Raw genomic sequence first — 22,614 nt, 5'->3', positions numbered from 1 at the left:
CCAGCTTCTCATTACACTACCAGCTCATCTCGCTACGTTGCAGTCCCACCAAAATGTTAGAGGCTGTATTTGTTCCTAAGGGGAAAAGGGCTTGGAAGGGGTACCAACAAGGGCAACTTTGTCTTGTGATCTGCATTCCAGAACACAGAGACCATCCAGGACGCTATCCATGCTGGATAGCTGCAGCAGCCACAGGGTGGATTTACATTGTACCATTCCTGGGCTGCCTTGGGGACTCAGTGAGAAACTGTGCATCAGATTGATCTGTGTGTCGTTTTAAGGCTGCAAGGGACCAGCAAAGCTTTCTGCGCAGCTCTGTGGGAGATTTGTCCCTTTGCAGGTGGTGTGGAGGTGAGCACAGAGCTGGGAGCCTCCACCTTGCTGTCCCTGTGCAGCAGGTGTACGACCTGTGCTCCTCACCACACATCCCTGGCATGTACCAAAAGACCTGATGAGAATAAACGCAATGATTTTCACCACAAGGGTGAGCAGAATTATGCCATTTCATTAAAACATGTCTAGACAAATAACCTAGGGGAGAGAGATATTATCTCTAGTGAGCCTTTGAGGTTTCTGCATGGGGACCATACTAAATAAACTCATGAATAGCTGCTTTTCTCTCCCAGGTATCTGGAGCCTGGGAGTACTGGAGCCACATATGGATAACCTGATTGGCTTTAGCTCCTCGTTAGCAGTTGGGTGAGCCTGCCTGTAAGTCACTGTTCTGTGAGGTATTGATTAGCACTTGTGGATATTTTTTGATTTAGCTTTATTATTATAATGAGTCGCTTTCAAGAGCACACAAAAGGAGCATGTCACAGATGAATAAGAATTGATTCTTATCATGACTTGCTCTGGTGTGTGTTTAGCATTTCTTGTTCTTGTGTTGGTTGATAGCTGACAGCACAATTGCACTTTCATTGAAAATGAATGGAGTACTTGTAATGAGAGGTCTGGAGCTGCTGGCTTGTCCCGTGGTTACACGCAGCAGTTGATATAACACATTACCAAAAGCAGTTGATATAACATTACCAAAATCTGTTTCTTTCACACAAGAATATTGTACCCGTTTTATCTGATACTGGAGCTGCCCAGAACCTTACATGCCATGCAGTCTCTTGCTGCCCATCAGTGGGGCTAAGAGCTGTTGATGATAAGCCATGAAAAGCCTCATGAACCTCATCTTTCAGCTCTCGGGGCTGGCTGGGAGGGTGGCACCTGGGTTGGAAACTGCAGCACTGCAGTGAATTGGGGTGCAGCTCTCTGTGTGCAAGGTGGTGGTGGCCTGGCTTCAGCTGCAGAGCTTCACAGCAGGCTGCATCCCTGCCTGGGCACTGCATGAGTGTCATCCGCCAGCACTGTTTGGAGAGTGAGTTTTAAAGATAATTGCACCCTGGGGAAAGCAACATCCAAGCCAACTGTTTCCAATGGGCATTCCACAACCAGCTTGCTGCTGGCTGTAGGCTCTCTTTAACAGTGTTTTTCCTAGGTTGTTTTCAAGAACTGCTTAATTTTATGGGGGATGGTTAAATGATTATTTATTATTTGTAACTAAGGCAGGGGAGTGAGACTTGGAAATGTGGGTTTGCTTCATGATTTTGCTGACTTGTCCCTTTGTGTTGTGATTTTTGTCTTCGTGGCAGAGCTGACGACGTGTGTCTGTCATTTGGGACAGCTGCAAGAATAGATTGATTCATTAACACTGGTGAGACAGTAATACAGTCAGATAACTTACTAAATAATGTGACTTTTTCTTCTCATCCAAGTTGTGATGCACTTTTTGCCTTCACTTGTGCCAAACACAGCCCGGTCACAGCCCTGGGATGCATGAGAGCCTCAGTGTCAGTGAGGATGGTGACTGTCAATATGATTTGTATCACTTCTCATTATACTGCGTGCCTTCAGATCAGCCCTTTTGGTATGGAATGAGCCCTGAAAGACAAATTATGTAGTCATGTTTGATGAAGCTTAAAAGATGTTGCAGTACATCATCTTCTATTTATGATCTGCCAAAACAGTTGGCTTAAGGACTGTGAGGTTGCTTGCTCTTTTTATTTATAAGCTTTTTCTGCTGATTGACTTATCATCCCCTTCTTCCAGTTAACTATGTCACTGAGTTTATGTAGTTTTGCATTAGGTGCCAATGCACATTCTTCTTTCTTACTATACCTTCAGATATATCCATATATGGCTAATACACTCAGAGGCTAACAAATAGGGTTTGTTTTTTTACGTACATTAACTGATGTATTACAACATAGAACTGCTGCCAGGCAGAATTGAGGGGTTGATTTGACACATCTTCAGAAAGAGCTTCTTCCAAAAGAGCTTTAACAACACTTCCTTATGGCTACTGAAGTCAGCAGAGCTTCTGCCAAGCCACCAGCTGGCACTGGTGGAGTGCAGACCTCCTGCTGTAGCTCTGGCTGTTGGTCCACGTGCAGATATCAGTCAAACTGCATGAGAAGCCAGAAGCTTCTGAAGGAGAGATTGCTTTTGAGTGGGCTTAGCTTCCACGTCTGCCAAAGCAGGTAGCAGAATGTTACGACTTCCCTTAGTATTAACTCATTGCAGGTGTGGGCTTAGGATTACTTATGGTTTTACTGATTTAAACACCTCCTCTGGAAAACTGCTGCTTCATAAATACAGGCTCAAGTTGCCCAGAGATGGAATCTTCATACCTGGAGGTGCTCAGAACTGGAAGAGATGTGGCCCTGGGCAGTGAGACCTGCACTGGGCAGGAGGTGGCACTGGCTGACCTCTGGTTTTCTCTTCTGACCTACATGATTCCATGATGCTACAAACCAGAGCTCATGTCTGAACAATCTCTTACCTTCACTGTGGTCATTGGAGTCAGTGAACAGACAGAACAAATGGCTTAATTGCTTCACCTGCTCTCTGAGGGTCTCCTAGCAAGTAATAAAAGGTAGTGAATGAAACTGCTTTCCTCCATCTCCCATCAATAAAGGACGGTAAGAAAGAGTTAAGGAAAGACTTGATTAGGATCACAGTGACAGAATGGGATTAATCTGCTGCTAAGGTTCTATTAGATGTGCTCTTTGTGGCATGGTACTTATTAACCTGGAGTGATAAACGACACTGCGGCTTCATGCAGTGGTTCTGGCGAAGAGAAGCAAAAACTGCTCTGCTGGTTGTGCTTTCCAGGCTCAGAACCTGTGTGGAGCATAAGCAGATGGCAGCTGCCTGGTTAGCCTCACTCTTCTGAGTGGGCAGGAAGAAATCTGCTAGCTCAGTGAGTCTTAGTAAGTCTCCCATAGGTGTGCATGATAGCAGGGCAGGTGTCTGCAATGCTATCAAACCAGTGTTTAATAGCTAATTGTCTGCAGGGTTACGAATTGCAGGTTTGTGGGGTCCAGTTGGGGTTCTTAGGAAGGAGTCAGTGTATCTTCTGTGGCAGCAAACGGCTTGGCAGAGGGATGAGAGCAAGGGTAAGCCTGAACAACCCTTGGTCCTAGGGCTAAAATCCTCTTTGGAGGAAAGAAGGCAGCAGGGTGCAGGGAGGTGATGCTGCGAGCCTGTTGCCAAAGCAGGTGAGGTGCTGGGAGGTGGTGAAAGCTGGATTTGGTGAAGGCAAAAGCACCTTTTAGTGCAGGAGGCTGGGAGCAGTGCCAGAAGATCCAGACACAATTCCAGGAAGCAAAAGGAAGGAGGGGCTGTTACCAGCAGTGATTGTTTCGTTTAGTAATTAGTCCTGAATTCTCCTCTAAGGCAAATAAAGCAGAGGATGTGAGCTTCTGAGAGCTCCCCCCTCCTCTTCCCTGCACATCCACACCCTTTCTTGCACGTTCTCTTTCTCAAGGCTGTGTTCACTCAGGTTTGATGGTAAGGAGCTCTGGGCAGTGTTTGTTGCTCTCTTTGCTCTGACTCTGAGTAGTTCCTAACCTGATTTAAGCAGAAGATTGCATATGCTGGAACAAGGATGCACCCATCTCAATCTTGCCAGCAGCTGCATGGAGGAAACAAGCATCCCCTTTTTTGCAGGGAATCTCCAGCTGTGTGTGAGCAGGGGATGTGTTTCGTGCTGTCAGGTGGTTCTTGCTGACAGATCAGGTGCATCACCTCATCTTCCTTGTGCTGCTGGTTTGAGTGGTTCCAGATTACAAAGTTCTGCTCAGACTGAAGCATGTGACTGCCTCCGTTCGTAGCCCTTTGCTCCCTTCTCCCCTCCCTGAGAGCTGGAAGGGGCTGCTGCTTTAGTGCAAGTCACCATTTGCAGAACGGTGAGACTTGAAATCAGTGGCTGCTGCTGCATTGGATGTTCTTGGCACTGCTCGTTGCTACCCAAAGCAAGCTGGGATTACAGTCTGTCCTCCTCTTGCCTCATAGCTCCAGGCTATATTTAGTAGCTGGAGTTGCAACAGATCTGAAGTCGTTCCCCTTAGCTGCAGCAGAAAGCTGATGCCGTGGCAGGGCGCACTGAGGGGGGGTGGCTGGTTCTCCATCAGGAGCACAACTGGAGCAGCCTGTGCAGCACTGCAGGGAATCCCCACTGCTGTATGGGTCAGGTGCAAAAGGGCCCCCAGCACCTCACAGCCAGCATCTTCTCAGTCTTATTCCTTGCGTCTTACAGCAGAACTTCTGCTTCTGGTTGTCACTTGCACTTGGTTGGTGTGTCCTTATCTTTATATTTAAAAAAAAAAAAAGAATGCTGTCATTCCAAACACGCAGCTGTCAAGATAAAATGATTTACAGCATCTTTTTCTCCAGTCCCATTATTGGATCTTTGTTGAACGCTCTCTGCAGGACTCTGAAACACAAAAGGTAACGTCTGAATTTCAGACTGGGGCTGGAGATCTGTGCCAAGCTGAAATCCTCTGTCTGCACACAGCTTGCAGCTCTGGAATTACAGGTGTGGGAGCTTCCCTGAATTCTCAGAGCTGCTTAAAGCACTGAGTGTTGATTTCAGTGGGGCTGCTCTTAATTGCCTCTATAGAGTCGAGTTATAAACAACTGAAATCGGTGCTGAAATTTCATGATCTGTTCCTTATTGCCAAAAGGTGAAGGGAGGGAGGACAGATGCTCTAGGGATTAAATGAATATTTTAAAGCATTTTTTCCCAATAATAGGAGCGGGGTGAAGGCTGCCTAATATTGAACTGCAAGCCATTAACACTGCAAATACCTGCAGAGAGAGAGAAGAAAGTGAAAGAATTAGTGGTGTTCTTTATCCCTAATTTTCCAAGAGGAGTCATTGAAAAGAAACTGTTTGCTCTGATCTCCTCTCTCCTCCTTCCTTTTAGGTTCCTTTTTCCTTACTCATTATCTGACCCCCTTCCATGCATACTCAGTTACTTCGTGGCCGTTGTGGTTTTCTCTACGCAGCAACAAGAAAGACATAAACATAAATAAAGGAAAATGTGGTTGGGGAACCGCAGCCTTGCGTTGAGTCGGAGCGACTTTGGGTTGGCTTCTTTAAAGCTGAGAGATTGTCAGAAGCAAATGGTCTCCATTACCCTGAGGTGGGCTGGGGAGTGCAAGAAAGAAAAAGCTCCACTAACCCTCCTGGAGGACTCGTGTCAGACATTTGCTTTTGTTTTTCTAAGCAGCTATAAAAGTGGCAATAAAACGGCGTGCAAATAAACTTTTCTGTGGAGTTTCCTTCCACCCGAGGGAGGCTGTTGGGAGCAGACAGCTGAGCTCTGCGGTGCTGGGGAGAAGCCAAGCTGGAGTCTGTGGTGTAGCAAACGAATGCATTCTCTTAATGCCTCATTAGTGAGTGTGTACACCTTTTGCCTCGGCTGGTGTGGCAGGAAAGCCCAGCAGAGTGCTGTCTGTGGGCTGACAAGCCCTGAGGTTCCTTACCATTGCCTTGGTAGCCCATACCAGCGTCTCATTCTGGTGTGATGTCATTTCAACCTCTTGACTTTCTTTCTCTTGCTGTTGTTTTTCTGGCAGGGTGGTGAAGGAGGAGATCTCGGATGACAATGCAAAGCTGCCCTGCTTCAATGGAAGAGTGGTGTCCTGGGTAAGTCAGCCTGTGTCTGCGTGCCTGCTGTCTGCAATGGGCACAGCAGCAGAGGGGGGTGATGGTGGCAAGGGCTTCTCTTCCCTCTGCTGAACCATCAGCTGAAGCCTGGCCTGTGTTACCAATTCCACATAACTTTGTCCATACTCGCATCCATCAAATTGCAGTGCTTGTCTGCATCTGTTTGCTGCTAATTGTAGGGGAGATGTTACTGTGAGTTAATTGTTCACAGTTTGGAGCACTTTAATATCCTGTTCCCTGGGATGGAGCAGTTAATTGCATCCATCTATTTTAGGGCAAGCAAAGTTGGTTTTTACCTTTTAGAAAGTCCACGTTTGGGGCAGGGTCGTTTCCTTGTTCAATTACCAGCATGATGGATCCCAATCTTCCTTGTCAGAATATGTGCATCAGCTAGTGGCAGATAGCTTGGGATTCTTTCACAAGCCATCAGTGCTATTTGTCATCCTCAGTGTAAATTATTGCAATGTATGGATGTGTATTTCTCATCCAGACAACACACTTAAAATTGAAACATTAAGTGCATCCAATACAGCTTAGCTGTCTCCTCCCCCCAGCTCCTCTCTTCACTGATGCAGTGACTACTTTGAAGTTCTCAAGATGACTGATGTTGAGAAATTTGAGTTTCATCTTTTTTAATAACGTTTGAATCCTTCTATTTGTCATAGGTGGGCACTTTGATCTTAGTGTCATATGCAGGACTGATTTCCATAGGAGGAAAGCATTCAAGGAAGGGTCTGCAAGACTTCAGTTGCTGCTTACTTTTGCTGCCCTGGAACTCAGTGCACGGTTAGATTAGCATTAAATTGGAGTCAGTGCTCCTCATTAGGTATTTAGACCTCTTCCACATCCCACCTGTGTCCCACTTGTTCTTCTCTGCATCTCATCCTTTTCATTTTGGAATGGGTTATTTTAATTGAATAAATAACACGGGACAGAGGGTTGCTGCTTACTAGATTTATAGATTGCCTTTTCCCTGGTTGACTTTTTTGTTGTTGTTTTTTCAGTGATACAGAGACTATCATTGGTTATATGGCAGAGTCCTTCATCTAGAACTTAATAGTGTTAACATAAACATATCCTATTTCCTGCCAGGTTCAGTGAAGACAAAAGGGAGGAGTTTGGAACTCCATGTAGCATGGAAAAAGTAACCATCCTTACAATGCTGTATTTGAGATTTCCCTTGTCCCAGATTGCAGAACCAAGAAAATGCACAAAGCATTGCTTCTTGGATGTAATTAGTTGGTCTCAGAGAAGGCAGGCTTGCACCCTGTTGTGATTGATGTCTCGTTGTTGTGCTTTGCCATTTGTTGTCAGAAATCTCATGCAGTTTGTTCTGGACTTAGGGCAGAGTAGGTATTTCTGTGCCAAAATAACAGCTCGTGTCTGGGGTTGCCATCAATCTCTGGCCTGATGAATTTGCTTTCAGTGTTGCAGTAGCAAAGGATGAAGCTTGCTGTTGATACAGATCTTCCCTTCTCGTTAGCATAGTGCTTTAATTTTGCTGCATGCAGCTCTAGACGTAGCACCCTAACTTCCCCTCCCTGCTTCCTTTCCCTTTGGCCAAGTGTGTTAAATCACACAGCGCCCTTCAGTGTAGTTGTTCAGGATGCTGAGCAGCAACACAGGCCCTCATCAGCTTTTTCCACTGCCTGTTTTGCTTTGGACATTTTGCCCTCCTGCCCTTTTCCTCGTTTCCTTGCCACAGCCTGCCCTCCTGATGAACTTTATCTCCAGAGCCTTTCAGTGCACTCCTGCTCTAACAGTGGCTGTGGTTCTCCTTGCTTCGTAGAAGCACTGAACAAGACGTTTGTGTATTTCCACAGAAGCAGATTTCACTTTGTACAGGGCAGTGAGCAGTCCATCTTTAGGCCACCTGAGCAAAATGCAGTGATTTTAGGGCTGTGTGATGTGCACTCAGGTGCTCCAGGCCTCTTTGGACAGGCAGCGTGTGCTCAGATGTGGCTGCTCTGCAGAGACAACAGATGTGAGCTGCAGAGCCCTCACTAAGCAGCTCTCTGGAGCTCTGCTGGAGCCCTGGGACAGGGTATGTGTTCTGCCTTTCATTAGTGTTCATGCAAGAACCACGACATAATTTGTCACATGCAAATGAACGCTGTCTGACAGTATGGATCTAAATTGGGTTTCAGCTCTGCGCTGCTGTGCAGCCTGTGTGGTTTGGGTTCTGCACTCTGTGAACACGAGATGCAGGAATGATCCCAAACTTTCAGTTCCAATTGCAACTGACTTGCAAACAACATTGCTTTTCATTCAGTGCATCTGATCAGATGTTACAGAAAGGCTGTAAAGAGTGTTTGAAGATTCAAGGCAAAGTGAAAGAACATGGAAACCAAAACCAAACTGTGTGTTTGATGGAGTACAAGTGTTGGAATTGTCTGTGGCTATTAGGAGCTGCTTCCTCTCATTCTTTGTAATTACTGGCATGCGTGCAGATGCTGCTTGGCACCAGCGTGGGCTTGTGTGACTTATAGCTGGAGATGGAATCAGGTTTGGGGAGAAAGAGGCGAGAAGGTAAAATTCAAGCATAAAATGTTTTTCCATTCTCCTTGCTGAGGGCAGGGCCAGCTCGTGGTGGAAGCTGGGAATGAGGAAGGAGTTGGCTGGTGGCCACAGCCGGGTCTGAGCCAGCTGCCTGCCCCTGCCAGCCCTTCTTTAGGAAGGCTTTGTGACATCTGGGAGCAGTTCCCTGGCTGGCTGCTGGGGATGTGCACCATCTATTGGCTGGCAGTGATGTCAGAGCCTTCTTCCTCTTCTTTTTTCCCTCTATTAGCTAGGTGCCAACAGATAATGCTTGTCCTGTGTGTATGTAAGCTTTTAGGCACTGTGTTTGCAGTTAGAGCTGGGGGATAGAAACATTATGCCTTCTCCCATGCTAAGAACTCAGGAGCAGTAGAAGCACTAAGTGATGCTCAGCAAAGTGCATTGTTGCCTTTTGACATGTAATTGAGGCCATGATTGAAGATCAGTGTGAACAGATTCTGGTTGGTTTCTGATGTTTAAAATGAAGGGATTTCAGGGCCTTTTTCTTCACAGGTCGTTCGTGCCCACATTCATCTGCTCAGGGACTGGAATGGAGTGCTAGGGCTTCTATGGGAAAGAGGAGGTGGGAAAGGAGCAGACAGTTGGGCAGGAAGAGAGGGGAACTTGAAGGACAGTGGAAAGAATGTGGCAGATGAGGGGAGGCTGCAAATCTCTGGGATGTGAGGGTCTTCTCTTCGCAAAAGTAAGGCTGGATGGTTCTGCTCCGCTGTGCATGGGAACTCTGAAATTAGGTGCAGGTGTCTGTGATTTTACAGGAAATGCTCTCAACCTGTAGCTGAGCACAGCACTGTGAACTTACTGTCGCAAATACCAGTGGCTCTTCTTGTGTATTCAGCAGCTGCTTTCAGTCCCTCACTCCCCTCTATGGTAAGAGGGGTACTGAGAGCTGCTGCTGCTCCCAGTAGCAGAGGCAGTTCAAATAATGTAATTTCCATGCTCACGTACTGCTTGGTGTTTAGGCAGATGAGATGTGAGAGCAGGGCTCACCACTGTTCACTCCTTCCCCTTCCCAGACTGGTTCTCTTTTGACATATTCAGCCATGAGTGTTGGCTGGGCTGGTTCCTTGAGCTGCCTTCGTGTCTGAGCAGGTTTGTTGTGCTGGGTGGCTGCGGAGTGCAGGCTGCTATAAAAGGCAGCCTTCTCCATAATTAAGCTAAAAGCATAAGCAAATACGGTGTGGAGGAGAAAAAGGGAAGTGGAGAGAGGTGAAGCAATGGGTTCAAGGACTCACTGCAGCACGGTGGTAGCAGTGATGAGAGGAACCTGACACTGTGAGCTCCCTGGCTTGGTGGCACTGCTTGGGAGCGTCAGCTTTGTTTGCATTTCAGAGTCCGGGTGCCTTCCTGCAAGTGCTGTGGTGGGATGGCATTGGCTGCAGAGCAAACAGCACTCAGTGTGATGGAATGAACTGAATCAACAGTTGCAATTAGTTCCACACTGCTTTATTAACTTCCTCCATGTGAACCACACAGAAGTCATCCACGTTTCCCATTGAAATGCAGCCCTTTGGGGTGCAGCCCAGCAGCTGTTGCACAGCCTGAGCAGCAGCAGCACAGTGTAAGCAAAGAAGTGGAATAAAATGCTGCTGCCAGTCAGAGCTGCAGGGTGAAATCCATTTATCAGGGCTGGATCCTGGCTGTGAGGCTGGGGTTTGCACTGCTTTATTTCATGATCATGGAATCATAGAGTCGTTAAGGCTGGAAAAGATCTTTAAGATCATCCAGTCCAACCATCAGCCCACCACCACATCCACTGCACCATGCACTGCTTAGGAAGAATGCACCTTCCAAAATGGTGGGGAGCAAGTCAAATCAAAAAGCATCATCTAGAATTACAGGTGAGCTTCCACATGTGTTTGATTGAGTCATAGAATCGTTTGAGTTCTCGTGGAAGCACAGGGAGAAGTCTATGTGTCCCACAGCACATCTTCTCTGTTTTAAATAGTACAGTATGGGAGCATTTTATTCCTTCCATAGCATCCCAAATGAAAGTTTATCGTGAAGCTCATAGGATCCTAAACAATCTAAGGAGCATTCCCTTTGTTAGTGGAGAATAATAAGAACCTGATTGTTCTAGAACTAATCTTTGATAGATGAACCAAACAGGCATGCTGGATGGAGATGGTCTTTCTGTCCTGAATTTACTGCAAGCGAGGTTGAGTATAGAAAGTGTCTAGTGTGACATGTCCATCTCTGTGACTCATTATTCCACAGCCTTCCTTGTAGTAATTGGGGATGTTGGTAGGAAATAAAAACTATATTTCCAGCACTGGTCTTTATGGGGAGAATTTAGAGCCTTCTGTGGGGCTCACAGGAGCTTTGTGCATCCTAGTGATAATGTTTTCACTTTGAGGTTGAATGTAATATGATTTTATGAAGGGTTGGCAGGAATTTGTGCAAGTGGACACTGAGCACTTCTTCTCTTCTTGTCTCTCATAGATACTCACAGAGTGTGTAGCAGAGCAGCGACCAAGCACGTGTCAGGGTGGAGGAACCTGTGCAGATATGCTGTAATTCTCTTCTTTTTCTTGGCAGCTGGTCCTGGCTGAAGGCTCCCATTCTGACACAGGCTCACAGTGCACCGAGAGCCACGCAGACCTTCCACCTCCCATCGAGAGGACGGGTGGCATTGGAGACTCCCGGCCTCCGTCATTCCAGTAAGAGCAAGTTGGCTTTATATTACTTCTTTAAACCAAAAACGTGGTTCCTTGGTGTCTATTCCACACGTTTCTCCCTGCTGGTGCTGCAAGCTGGCTGTTTGTTGGTACTGTTAAAAAGCAATATGCTTGTTAGAGCTAAGGAAGGCTGGTACTGCTGTGCTCTTGAATGTTGCTTACATTAAGCCTGAACTATGCTAAACTTTGGAGAGTTGAAGTGGTGAATTTTATCACTTTCCATTATTATAAATGTGGTGTCTGTGCATTGAAACTGTGCACTGTAAATCAAGAAGCAGTGAATTCACTCCAGTTGCTGCACGGTGAACAGGAGCAATTGGCAGATGAGCTTTCACGAGGGCTAGAGCAGTGCTGGAGCACCCACAACTGAGCTGAAGCCTGTGTTCCTGCCTTCTCCTGCACTAGCTGCCAGAATACTCTGCTTTTTCTTTTCTCTCTGGGTAACCAGATGGTGGTATTCTCCAAGCCTTTCGTGCATCTGTTGTACATTTGGTGTTAAAGTCCAGAAGTCCTTTTTCTGTATGTGTGGGAAATCTGCCCCATCTGTCTTGAGGCGTGACAAGTGTCATTTGCTAACGAAGCTGAACTGTCAGGGCCTCTCATGTCTGCAGTTTGGCAGAGTTTCTCCTGCTCATCACATCTGTGAGTGTTGATGCTCTCATTTGAGGCCCTTTTTGCTGCAGTGTCAAGCAGCCCTTGGATGCAGGGGGTTAACAGTTGTTTCATTTTCTGCTCTTGACTGGCACCTTGTGTTGTGCTCTGAATTGCTGACATGAACAAATAGCCAGAAGGATGGGCTAGGAAGGCAGTGATTCGTGTGTTTTGAAAGGGAAACCCAGCCTTGATGTGCCTGTTGTCACGTTTCCTCTGTTGTCTGCAATATCTGTTGCCTGGAAGAGCCCCGGGTGTTCTGCATAAGCCTTTTACAGGCAGATGTGTTCTAGAGGGGACAAGAAATCTTAAGAAATACGAACCCTCCCTGACACTGTGATTTTTTGCAAGGATTTTACTGCCCTCGTGTGTCCGTGAATTGCTTTGTGTTGACCAGGGAAGGTTAGCATGAATACAGTCACACGGCTTGCAAGCATAAGTAGTTCTTTGTCTCCCTGCCTTATAGCTAATTGTAATAACTGCAAGATTCTTTTCCAAGAAGTAATTCCATGGCAAGTTAGGCACAGCGCTGTGTTTGTGGAACAGTGTTGCTGGTAACTGTATGCATTCAGATTAAATCTTTGATCTGCTCGTGCACCTGCTGCACTCTGGTGTCCCAAAAATCCTGCCTGTGTCAGAATGTCTCACTTGGTTACTTGGCATGAAGCCCTTCTGTTTAGCTGTTTGCATTTCGCTTAAGAAAACAACAACATCCATTCTAGGTTTGAAGATTCCAGGTGATAGTTTACTGTATTTTGGAATAGTTTGTTTCTCTTGGATAAACGAAATAAGTTGAGTTGCCCAATCTCTAATTATAAAGCATGGCTTCCAGAGCTTGAATTGTGAGCTGTAGTTCTTATCCTTCTTTGTAAGGACAGATCTTCAGATTTTGGTGTGATGATTTGCAGTAGTGTGCTTGGTGCTGTTTCTGCACACTGTGTCTTTAATGGTGTTTCCTTCTAAGAGATGATTACTGCAATCCTGTGACTTGCACAGACCTAACTTCACTACCTCTGTGTGCTCATCTATCATGTCCCTTTCTGTGGCCTTGTCTTGTCTTCTCGACTCCTAAATCCCTGATGCTATATGCATGCTATTAAAACTAACAGAGATCTGTCATCTTCTTTCTGCACTGCTGATAGAGGCCTTATTTATCCAAGAAGCCCCAGCCAAGCTGGGCGTTGTGTAATTATGCAAACAGAAATGTTTCCTGGTCTACAGAGAATACAAGAAATGGATGGAGCAGACAGGCAAGCAATACCTTCCAAGAGAATGAGATAATTATCAGCAGAGAGGTGATAATCTCAACTGAGCTGTCTGACAGTATTGATATTTTGCTCCGTCACTGATTTCAATCCAAAGAAAATTTCCTTCCTCCCTCCCTGCTGAAGGTGCTGAAGCTCAGCCTGCATTTCATGCTCTACTGCTTCAGCTCACTGGTTGCCAAATCCACGTCCACCTGAATGGGTGAGGCTGCTCCTGGGTCAGTGCATGAGTGACCTCTGCTCTTCCTTGCTGACATTTGCTCACAGCCCTTGGGTGCGTGTGCTGGAAGCTGGATTTGCTCAGCAATGGGAGAGGAAACAGGCCAGCTGTGAGGTTCCTCCCATGCATTGAATTCTGCTGTCAAACACCTTTTATAAGCTAGTTTAGCCTGGAAAAGGCTTAGGACTGAGTAGTAATAGCAGTAGTCACGAGATGGTGCTGCTGAGATGTCTGGGTGCCTGCAGGGCAGGCAGAGCTCTGTGCTGCTCTTCATGTGTGATGAAGGCAGAAGATGCTGCCTCAGAAAAGTGTTACCCCCCTTTCAGTTGTATTGGGCTGACCTGAGCAATGCAAACACAGTTGTGTCAGCACATAAATACGTGCTTACATGCTGGTAGCTTCCTTAGGGCTTGGCCAGTGCATTCAGATATTTTCTTGAATAAGAGGCTGTTTCCTAATTGGTGTGGTGGGCATGTCAGTACATTTCATTCGTGCTGAGAAAGTGTGTGGGTGTGCAGTTGTAGAAAGCTTTCAGCAGCCCTCTTAAATGGAGCCATACAGATGTGCTTGCTTGTGCCAGCTGTTTGCTCAAGGTCCCACTGATGCACAGCAATGAGTGCCTGTCCATCGGACTGTGCAGCTGAGAAGATGCCCAGGTTCACCATCAGTCGTAGAGAAAAGAGCTTCTCCATCATCTCCCTTGCTCCAGCCTTCTTTAGTGACTGATGTCTTTCCTCAGCAGTGAGCTTTTGGAACACATGGTTGCAAAGAGGTGCTCTTATGTATTCAGGGTGCTGCACTACAGCTACTGCTCTCGGTTTGCAGACATGTCTGCTGGAATTAGAAGGAAAAAAAGCAGTGTGGTTTATGTGAATTGAGAAATGGCCCTTTCTCAGTGCTTGAAGTTCAAGAATAAGGAGCTGGAGTTGTTTGTTTAGATTGGTCCCAGAAAGTGGCCCTAAGCCACAGGGCGGAATTCTCTGCTGCCTCTTTGAAACCTTTTGTTCTGATTAATTAGTTGTAGGAACAAGAAACTGGCTCTCAGCAGAGCCTTCACAAGAGCATAATGGAAGAAATGTGGCCGCTGAGGTGGTCATCAGGATCTTTCTGCTTTTTGCCCAAAGCTTGCTGGCTCATAATGGCCCTTCACAGGGACTCATTAGATGAAGTGCCGTGCTGCACTGGCATAGCTGCGTAGCTTTTGGATGGTTGAGAAGATGAGGAAAGGACCTGGGGTCTGCCTGAGTGTTTTGCAGACGTGCACTTAATTATTTCAAGCTTTGCTGTGACTTGAAGGACTTCAGCCTTTAAGGTCAGCACTTTGCTTTACAAGTGGCTGCAGTGAACTACAGCTTCTGCCCCTTTGGCTGATGACAGCATGCTGCGTGTGCAGCTCAGGTTGTTGTCAGGGAAACAAGCCTGTCTGGAGAGGAACAAGCACTTGAGGAAGCATGCCAAAACACAGCTTGGTTTATATATATTTGGAGAAATTGTGGGAAAGGCAGTTTGGTTCCCTGTCTGAGTACGTCCTTGAGAATAAGCCCCTGGTAGAGCGTGTGCTGTGCTGGTTTTAGAGGAGGAGCTCATGCATGCATCTGTCTGTATCTTGGATCATAATCTAAAACAATCCCTTTCCTGTGTCTCAGGGCATGGCTGTTGAATTGTCTTTTCACTCTTCAGGTAGCTTTAAGGTGAGCAGAGCAGCCTGGAGGAGCTAGCTCTGCAGCTGCCAAATCTGTGTAGTGGTTTGCTGGATTCTAAACCAAATACCTCACAAATGCAACGGTTCTTATTAAAAAAAAAAAAAAAGAAGAAGAAAAACTGACTCCACTGTTTCACTGTTATGTGTTTTCTAACAGCCCAAATGCTGCCAGCAGTCGGGATGGACTGGACAATGAAACAGGAACAGAGTCAGTTATCAGCCACCGTCGAGACAGACATCGGCGGAGGAATAGAGAAGGGCACGAGGATGGTGAGTGGATGATATGGATCATCTTTCCCCTTTTTCATCTAGAAAATAAAAGATTCTTGTTATTTCACAGCAGCAACTAGTTTTGCACGAGCGCTGGAGAGGAGTGTGTCTGCATTCCTGCGTGCTTTGAGGGGCTGTTATTACTTTAATAGAGGAATTTGGTAATTGCTTTGAGACACTTTGAAGCTCAGTGTTTTTGAAGAGTTCTGGGTAACCTACAGCAAAGTGGCAGGGAGATACTTGTGGATGATATACAGGATTTCTGTAGTATTAGGAGACAGCCTGGCAGAGGATAAGGATGTAGCCAGCACTGAGCTCCATACCATCACAGCTAGACTGCCTTGTTCAACTGTGCTCGCTTCAAGGTAGAGCACATTATCTGTATGAAGTGTTGGGAGTTTGCAATGCAGACAGTTGGAAAGCTTTAGTATTTTAGCATTGCAAGGTCTGAGCCAGGATCTTCTGAAATGATTTCTGCTGATTTCTCCTGGCTTGGACCAGCAGTAGTCTTGCATGCTGGTATAACTGCAGCACACATATAAGCTACAGAACATAATCTCTTGCCTCTAGTCTGTACATCAAAGTGAGCTTGTTTTTTCATTTGTTGCCAGACAAGAATTTCCAGGCCTAATTAAGAATTAATAGATGCCACCCATTGAGTCTAAAATGGTGCAGAATATGGAATAGTTGGACCCAAGAGGTGCCATCACAGGCTTTATTCACAGCTCCACCCAGTGAAGTATTAGAAAAGCAGAAGTCACATACACTGTGTGTTAAAAGCAGGTGTCTTCTGTTCATTTTACCTTTCCAATTTGTCAGTGACTCAGAGTGAATGAAAATTACTCAGTGGGTGGAGCAGAGAGCTGTCTTTGCATGATATTGCAGATCCCTGTGGGAAATCACAGAAACAGGGAGAATCTTTTAAGAAGTGTTGTGAAAAAATCTTGGTGCTGGAAGAATGTTGAAAGGTGATTTGTTTTTCACGTTAGTTTATTGCCTGCCTCCTTTGTTGCTTCGTCCTCCTCTCCTTAGAAGCTTAGTGAGCCTGATGAAAGGGAAGCATAGGCAGGCAGACTTCTTGGTCTCATTTTTAATTCCCTCTGCCCCTGCTTTTGCTCTGCTTCGTGTTGCATTCAAGAAGAAGAGAAGTGCTGGGATTCTCCCTAAGTTGTCTGCCTCCTTTTTTGTCCCCCTACTGGCTGGAAATGCCAGGTCCTTTGTATGATTTCTGGTTATGTTCTTTTACACTCTGATCTCTCGGGGCTCCTCCTGTAACTCATTAGGTTGTAAAGAAAGCTGCTCAGCAAAGTGTCCCTGTGCAGAGATGTTGTTGTCTTGACCTCTAGCACATTATGATTCCTTCGTGTCGCACTCAGTTCAAGCCTGGAATCTTCACAGGCAAAATATGTCAAAGCTTCCACGAAATGCAGTTCCCTTGTAGAATCAGATTGTGCCAGTTTACCTGAGGGGTATTGGCTGCTTTTACTTAGGCTGCCAGATAATTTCTTGTGCATTACAAGCTCTCTGAATGGGTTTTCTTTTCGTTAGAGGCTTAATGCTTTAAGGTGCTGAGTTACACTTGACATTGCTGAGTGCCCTTCATTCCTGCTGTGTCTCCTCTTTGCTCGTTTACTGTATGGCAACATTAAGCCCTCAGGGTTAATGCACCAAAGAGCTAAAAATACCATCTTCACATTTGCCTGCCTGTCTTAAGTGCGTGTTATCCTTTGTATGTGTCCCTCCCTTCCTGGCTTGCTTAATGTGGCCAGAGCACATGTTGCAGGCTGCCTTTGGCTTCAGTAAATGGGTCTGTATCATTTCAGCTGAAACTGGCTTCAGCTTGAGGAGGGCAAGCTGAGAAGTATTAGTTAAATGGATATTAAATGGGGGAAGAGCCGTAGAAGAAGAGGGATGGGATGGGGAGGGGGCAGCAGGGTCGTGACTCCTGGTTCACAGTCAGTTCTGGGGGCATTGGAAAGGAGTGGTAAATCCTCTTCTCCTTACAGAAAGAAGGAAACGCTGCTGCTCTGTTTCATCTTGTCCTGCAGAGGCTTGTTGAATACCAAAATTACAGCTCTAGTAATTCATAGAGAGGCAGGATGTGCGTTCCTCACTGGAGCCCTGCGTTGCCCACAGGTTGTTTCGCAGGTATTAGTCATGCAAGCAGCCAAGATGTGTGTGCAGTACTGTCAGCTCACTGAGGCATACAGTAACACATACCACGCAGTGTTTGCAACTGGTGGAGCTCATCACTGGTGTGAAGTGAATGGCAGAGAGTTACCCACCCTAACCACGAGGCTAAACCTGGCTATTGCACAAAGAAGTACCTGTTTCACAGGAAGAATTCAGTAGTTCATTATAGACTTCATTTCAAAGGTGAAGAAGGTGAGAAAAGGTGCTGCTGAGCCTTTTGGGATCTGCTTAGGCGTGGGCACTTTGAACTAGAACCTGTGCAGGTCAGGGGAACTTGCTGCACTGATCCCTGACCACAGTGCAGTCGAGTTCAAGAGGATGAGATTCCTGTTCAGACTTGGAGAACCCACGGGGCAGGGAAGAGAAAAGGGAAGCATAACGAAGACCTGCTGCAGATGTAGCAAAATAAAAATCACCTGAAAGCAATGCAAGCAGGGCAGCAGAATTCTGTTGTGTGCTGTGCAGAATAATCCATCCTGTCAGCCTGATGTTTAGGAACCAGTTTTCAGTGCGTGGCAAGAGCTTCCTTTTGAGTTTGCCACTGGATTGCACTGAGTTCTCCCCAGCTGCTCACTGCTCAGCTCCCCAGGTTACCTGTGTATGTGTGTGCATTTATAGATGTATATGTTTTAAGACATCATGGTGGTAAAACTGTGGAGGCTACACATGCAGTGAAGTGATTTTTATTTTGGAGAGGCTTTTTATCCAAAGGGGCTTTTGTCCAAGTTGGGAATATGTCTCTTCCTGAACACCTTTCACATCAATTAGTAGGAAAACAATTATTGGCATTAGCTTCAAATAAAATTAGTGCAAAAGGGCTGAGCTGTCAAGATGTCAGGGCTCCACTTTCTCTCTTCATGCAACAAAAGTTCACGTTGCTTTGGAAAGTTGACAAAGTCCTATTAAGTGAAAGTAGAGCGAGGATCTTAATTAGGAGGGTGGGAGGTCTGCTTGGCACATGTTCTCCGGACCCCTCTGGTGACTGGAACAAAACTCCATGTCCCTTTTGGGAAACAGGACTGTGCAAGTTCTAATTAGGGAGGTAATTAAGAGACAAGTTTTCTTTGGCGCTGGAGGAGTTTTTGTAGCTACTGCTTGCTTTCTTGGCACATCTGCAGATGCCATGTGTGGATGCTGGGGCTTCAGCACGGAGTTGGCGGTGCGGTGAACGTAACTGTGATCCCCAAATGTTTGCAAAGAGCAGTTCCAGATGTCCAGTCATCCCTACAAGCATCTGTGTGCTTTACCATAGCGTGGTGAAGGACTGCAACTACAAAATGATTGCAGTGGGACAGTACAGCACCGACTGTAGCCTCTGCATGCAGCTGTGAGCTGCACAGATGGAGTTGCAAGTCTTTGTTAATAAGGAGGTAACAATTTCATGTCAATAATTGGTCAGGACTTTCTGAGGATGGAAGCTCAGCTATGCCTTCTTCCCACACCACTCTCACCTTTATTCTTTGCAGGGTTACGGAGTACTCTTTACATCCTCTTCGAGCAGATGCTGCTTTCTGCTTTCAAGGCCTGTTTGATTTTGCACTTTGATGTGCCTTTGTCCCTCAGGCAGGACCAGCTCTGCTGTTGATAAAAGCCAAGGAAGACATACTTTAACCTCTGAGGCTATACTTTATTCCAATCTCTGTGACACATTGAAAAGCCTTTGTCAGACAGTCTCAATGGGCTCTATCATCCCCTAATGAAGAAACAGGAGCAAAGGGTCAATGGGGCAGGAAGTCCCTGGTTATTAGTGGGACAGGCATTGAACCAGAGCAGAGTCTGGGTTACACTGAGGGTGGAATACCTGTCTGTGCTTTGTGAATGGCATTACCATCGTGGCTTAATTGGAAAAATCTTAGGAAAGAGAGGAGCTGCCTCAGTTCCTGCCCCGGGCTGTGATGGGGCGGAGAAGTGTGGGTGCTGCGGGGCAAAGCGGGGCTGCTGCTGCCAGGACGATGGCAGGGGAGATGGGGGCCTTTGGAGCTGCTCACGGGCTGCAGGAAAAGCACAGAAGGAAGATGACTTCAACATGAAGCAGTGGTTTTTCCCAGGAGTGGAGGTATGCTTTGCAGGTGGCTTTTGCTGTGAGGTGCTTAAACTTCACTGAGAGTTGTTGAGAAGCACTGCTTCCTTCTTCCTCAAGTGTGGAAGTGATGTGGGAGGGTCTGGTGGTGGGGCACAGGGCCCAGGCCGTGTCAACCTGTGCTTTCTGAGGGTCTCAGGTCAAAATCTTGGGATAATACTGTAACTGTTCTAAATTTATTATCCCAGGTGCTGAATGGGAACTCCACACGAGGATGCTGAGACTGTTGCAGTGCTAAAGCTCACTGCTGTTAATGACACTGAAAGCAGGCTCTAATTTACTCTGGTTATCCATTTATTAATTTATTAATAATATTAATAATTCAACAAGCAGTGCTGCTCCGTTGGAGAACGTTGGTGATAAGGGTGGTTTGAGAGAGTTTGAGACACGTGAAACAAGATTTCATGTGAGAGTGGCTCATCTATCAGGTGTGATTGCAGTGTGTGTTACAGAGAGATAGCAGTGTGATAAAAGCAGCAAAGTCAGTGCAAATAGTTTTTGTTCTGTCTCCCCAGTCCTTCAAAATACATTGCTCAGCAGATGGGCTGCCTCTTGGGTACAGGCTTCTTTGGGATCATAGCATGGAGGAAGATGCAAATATGTACATATATGTTTTTCATAATCCTTGAGTCTTCAGGACTGGAATTTTTCAGCGTCCCAGCAGGAGCCCTGAACTGACTTCTTTCATTTCTTACAGCACGTGCCAAAGAACAACTTGTGGGAAGCTCTTGTACCTCTGGTTGTGTTTGTGGGACTTGGATGGAGCAATAGTCCCAGAGCACGCTGGGGATTTCCCTCTGTGGGCACAGTGTGGGTGGGAACAGGGTCACTGCCACGGTTCTGAAGTGTTTTGACAGGAGCCAACTGCAGCAGGAGAGGCAGCATTCATTTTTCTAACACCATTAGGGTACTCATTTATGCCTGCTGCTTCTGGCTTTATCTCCTTTACAGCCTGCCTGTGAACTGATACGTAGGCAAGTGGGAATGTTAGGGAAAAGATAAGTGGGCAGGCCAGGGCGCTGGGATTTCCAGCTGTTGGATGAAGCCAGGTTGTGCAAAGAGCTTGGTTTCTGCATGTGGATCCTCCTGCAAAGTTGGCTGCATGTCACGGTGTGGAAGCAGTGCTGCTCAGTGTCGCCATTTCTTCCTTCCTTTTCCTCTTTGCCCAGTAGTAATACCCCATTTCTTTTCTTTTTGTAGTCCCTCGAATCAATGGCCATCCCAAACTGGACAGACATCGTGAGCACCCTCCTGGCTACGACAGCTCTTCTACCATGATGAGCAGCGAGCTGGAATCCAGCAGCTTCATCGACTCGGATGACGATGACAACACCAGCAGGTCGGGCACTGCTGTAGTGACTGAGCTGTTAAATCCCATTTCTGTGTTTCCCAGCTGCTGGTCCGTGTATCTGAGCTGTCCTGAAACGTGCTGACAAAAAGGTTTATTATGTACTTTTTCCTCTTTTCCCTGCTTGATATGATTTGAGGGCAGGTAATCCATCAGTAACGTATAAAATCGCTGCTCTGAGAGAAGAGCCAGCTTAATGGGATCCCTACCCAAAGTGCCATCAGGCACAGCTCCAGTTAAGAGAAGGTTCTGTTCCTGCTCCGTCCTTTTAATGGCAGGAATGGTTACATTTTAAAATCCAGGCAGTGTGCAACTGTCTCCTTATTGGTGAAGCAGTCGTGTGGTTATTGGAACAAAATACAGCCACGGTCCATTCCTATGGAGCATGCACCTAACTAAAGAGAACAGTGAAAGAATTCCTATGTAATTGCATGGTCTGAGGCCTGTGGGCAGCAGGAGAACTCATCAGGGTGAGTATTATTGCACAGGCAGGCTGTGGTGCCACGTATTTATGACTTCTTAATTATTTTTTTTTCTTTATACGTGGACAGAAGGAATGTGATGAATTATTCCTTGCTTTTTCCAAAAATCATTTCAAGGCATCCTTCTTCATCCCTAGAGGATACTTGTGTTCTTAAAATGTTTGCAAGCCAATACACTTCTCGGATTTAAAATATCCATTTTTAAATAGGCAAAATCAATCAAAGCCTGTGTGGTTCATTTTCCTGCCTTCAGTGCCAGCGTTCTCTAAACACCGTCCCTAGAGCTGTTTAAAGCATTCAGCCAAATGGGCCATGAAAACCCATTAGAGATCTGTGAGAGCTGGCAGAGAACAAATTACAGATCCTGTGATTGTAACTGCAGATGTCTGTGAAGAAGGAAAGGTGATGGCAGCGTGGTGTTCTTAAATCTTAGGTAGAAGAGGAGCAGCAAAGATCCTCTGCTATTGGAGATCTTAGTTGATTGAACTGTGTTGATCGGAGAGTTGATCACAGCTTGTATACATGTTGAAGAGCAATAGCTTCAAATTCTGTTTCAAGGCTGGGTGTTCCCAAAGGGCTGGAAGGGTGGCTAAATGAATGTTTCAGGCTGGGTTCTGAATTAGGTTGGAGAGCTTCTTTTGCAGTTACAGTGAAGTTGCCGACACTTGAAGACCCAGAAAATTACCTGCATGCTTTTGTGTTTCACATTGGTATTCATATGCATCAGGGCTGGCAGATCAGAGCCTTCCCGAAGTCTGTAGGGCTTCCAACCCTTCCTTCCCCCATTTCAAAATCAAAAACCAAAACCAACAATGAGAGGAAACCGACACCAAAAACCCACAAACATCAACAACCCTGCAGCTGATTGTGTTTCTTGGACATAACTTAATCATTTCCGGGGCAGGAAGAAATGCAGTAGGGCAGGATTAGCACAGTCAGGGTGGCCTCTGAAGCACATCATTCTCAACCCAGCTCAGTCTTTCTGTATATATTAATAACGTAAAGCTTCCTGTGTCTGACCTGCAAAGAAAGTGACTCTTCGAAGCTGCAGCCGAGGCCTTTTCCTTTCTAGGCTGGGGCAGAAGCTGTTGGCACACAAGATAGCTGCCAGGCCAGCTAGTCAGGAAGAACAACTAAATGGAATGCTCTGAGGTATGCTGTTG

The 22,614-nt window shown here is 46.2% G+C and overlaps 1 protein-coding gene across 2 annotated transcripts in view; it reads left to right on the top strand.

The window, feature by feature from the left end:
• Nucleotides 1–22,614, top strand: part of DVL1 (dishevelled segment polarity protein 1) — a gene marked incomplete at both ends in the record, with an annotated part of 53,623 nt that overhangs the window by 18,170 nt on the left and 12,839 nt on the right. For both annotated transcript variants that reach the window (XM_079545445.1, XM_079545444.1), the window contains 4 exons: nt 5,916–5,985; nt 11,101–11,222; nt 15,236–15,348; nt 20,822–20,960. In XM_079545445.1, coding sequence (XP_079401571.1) covers nt 5,916–5,985; nt 11,101–11,222; nt 15,236–15,348; nt 20,822–20,960 — 444 coding nt within the window. The remainder of the gene's footprint in view (nt 1–5,915; nt 5,986–11,100; nt 11,223–15,235; nt 15,349–20,821; nt 20,961–22,614) is intronic.

Source organism: Tetrao urogallus, assembly GCF_951394365.1.
Source record: "Tetrao urogallus genome assembly, chromosome: 21".
Taxonomy (NCBI): domain Eukaryota; kingdom Metazoa; phylum Chordata; class Aves; order Galliformes; family Phasianidae; genus Tetrao; species Tetrao urogallus.
The sequence above is the reverse complement of the archived record's forward strand: the minus strand, read 5'-3'. Positions and strand labels throughout refer to the sequence as shown.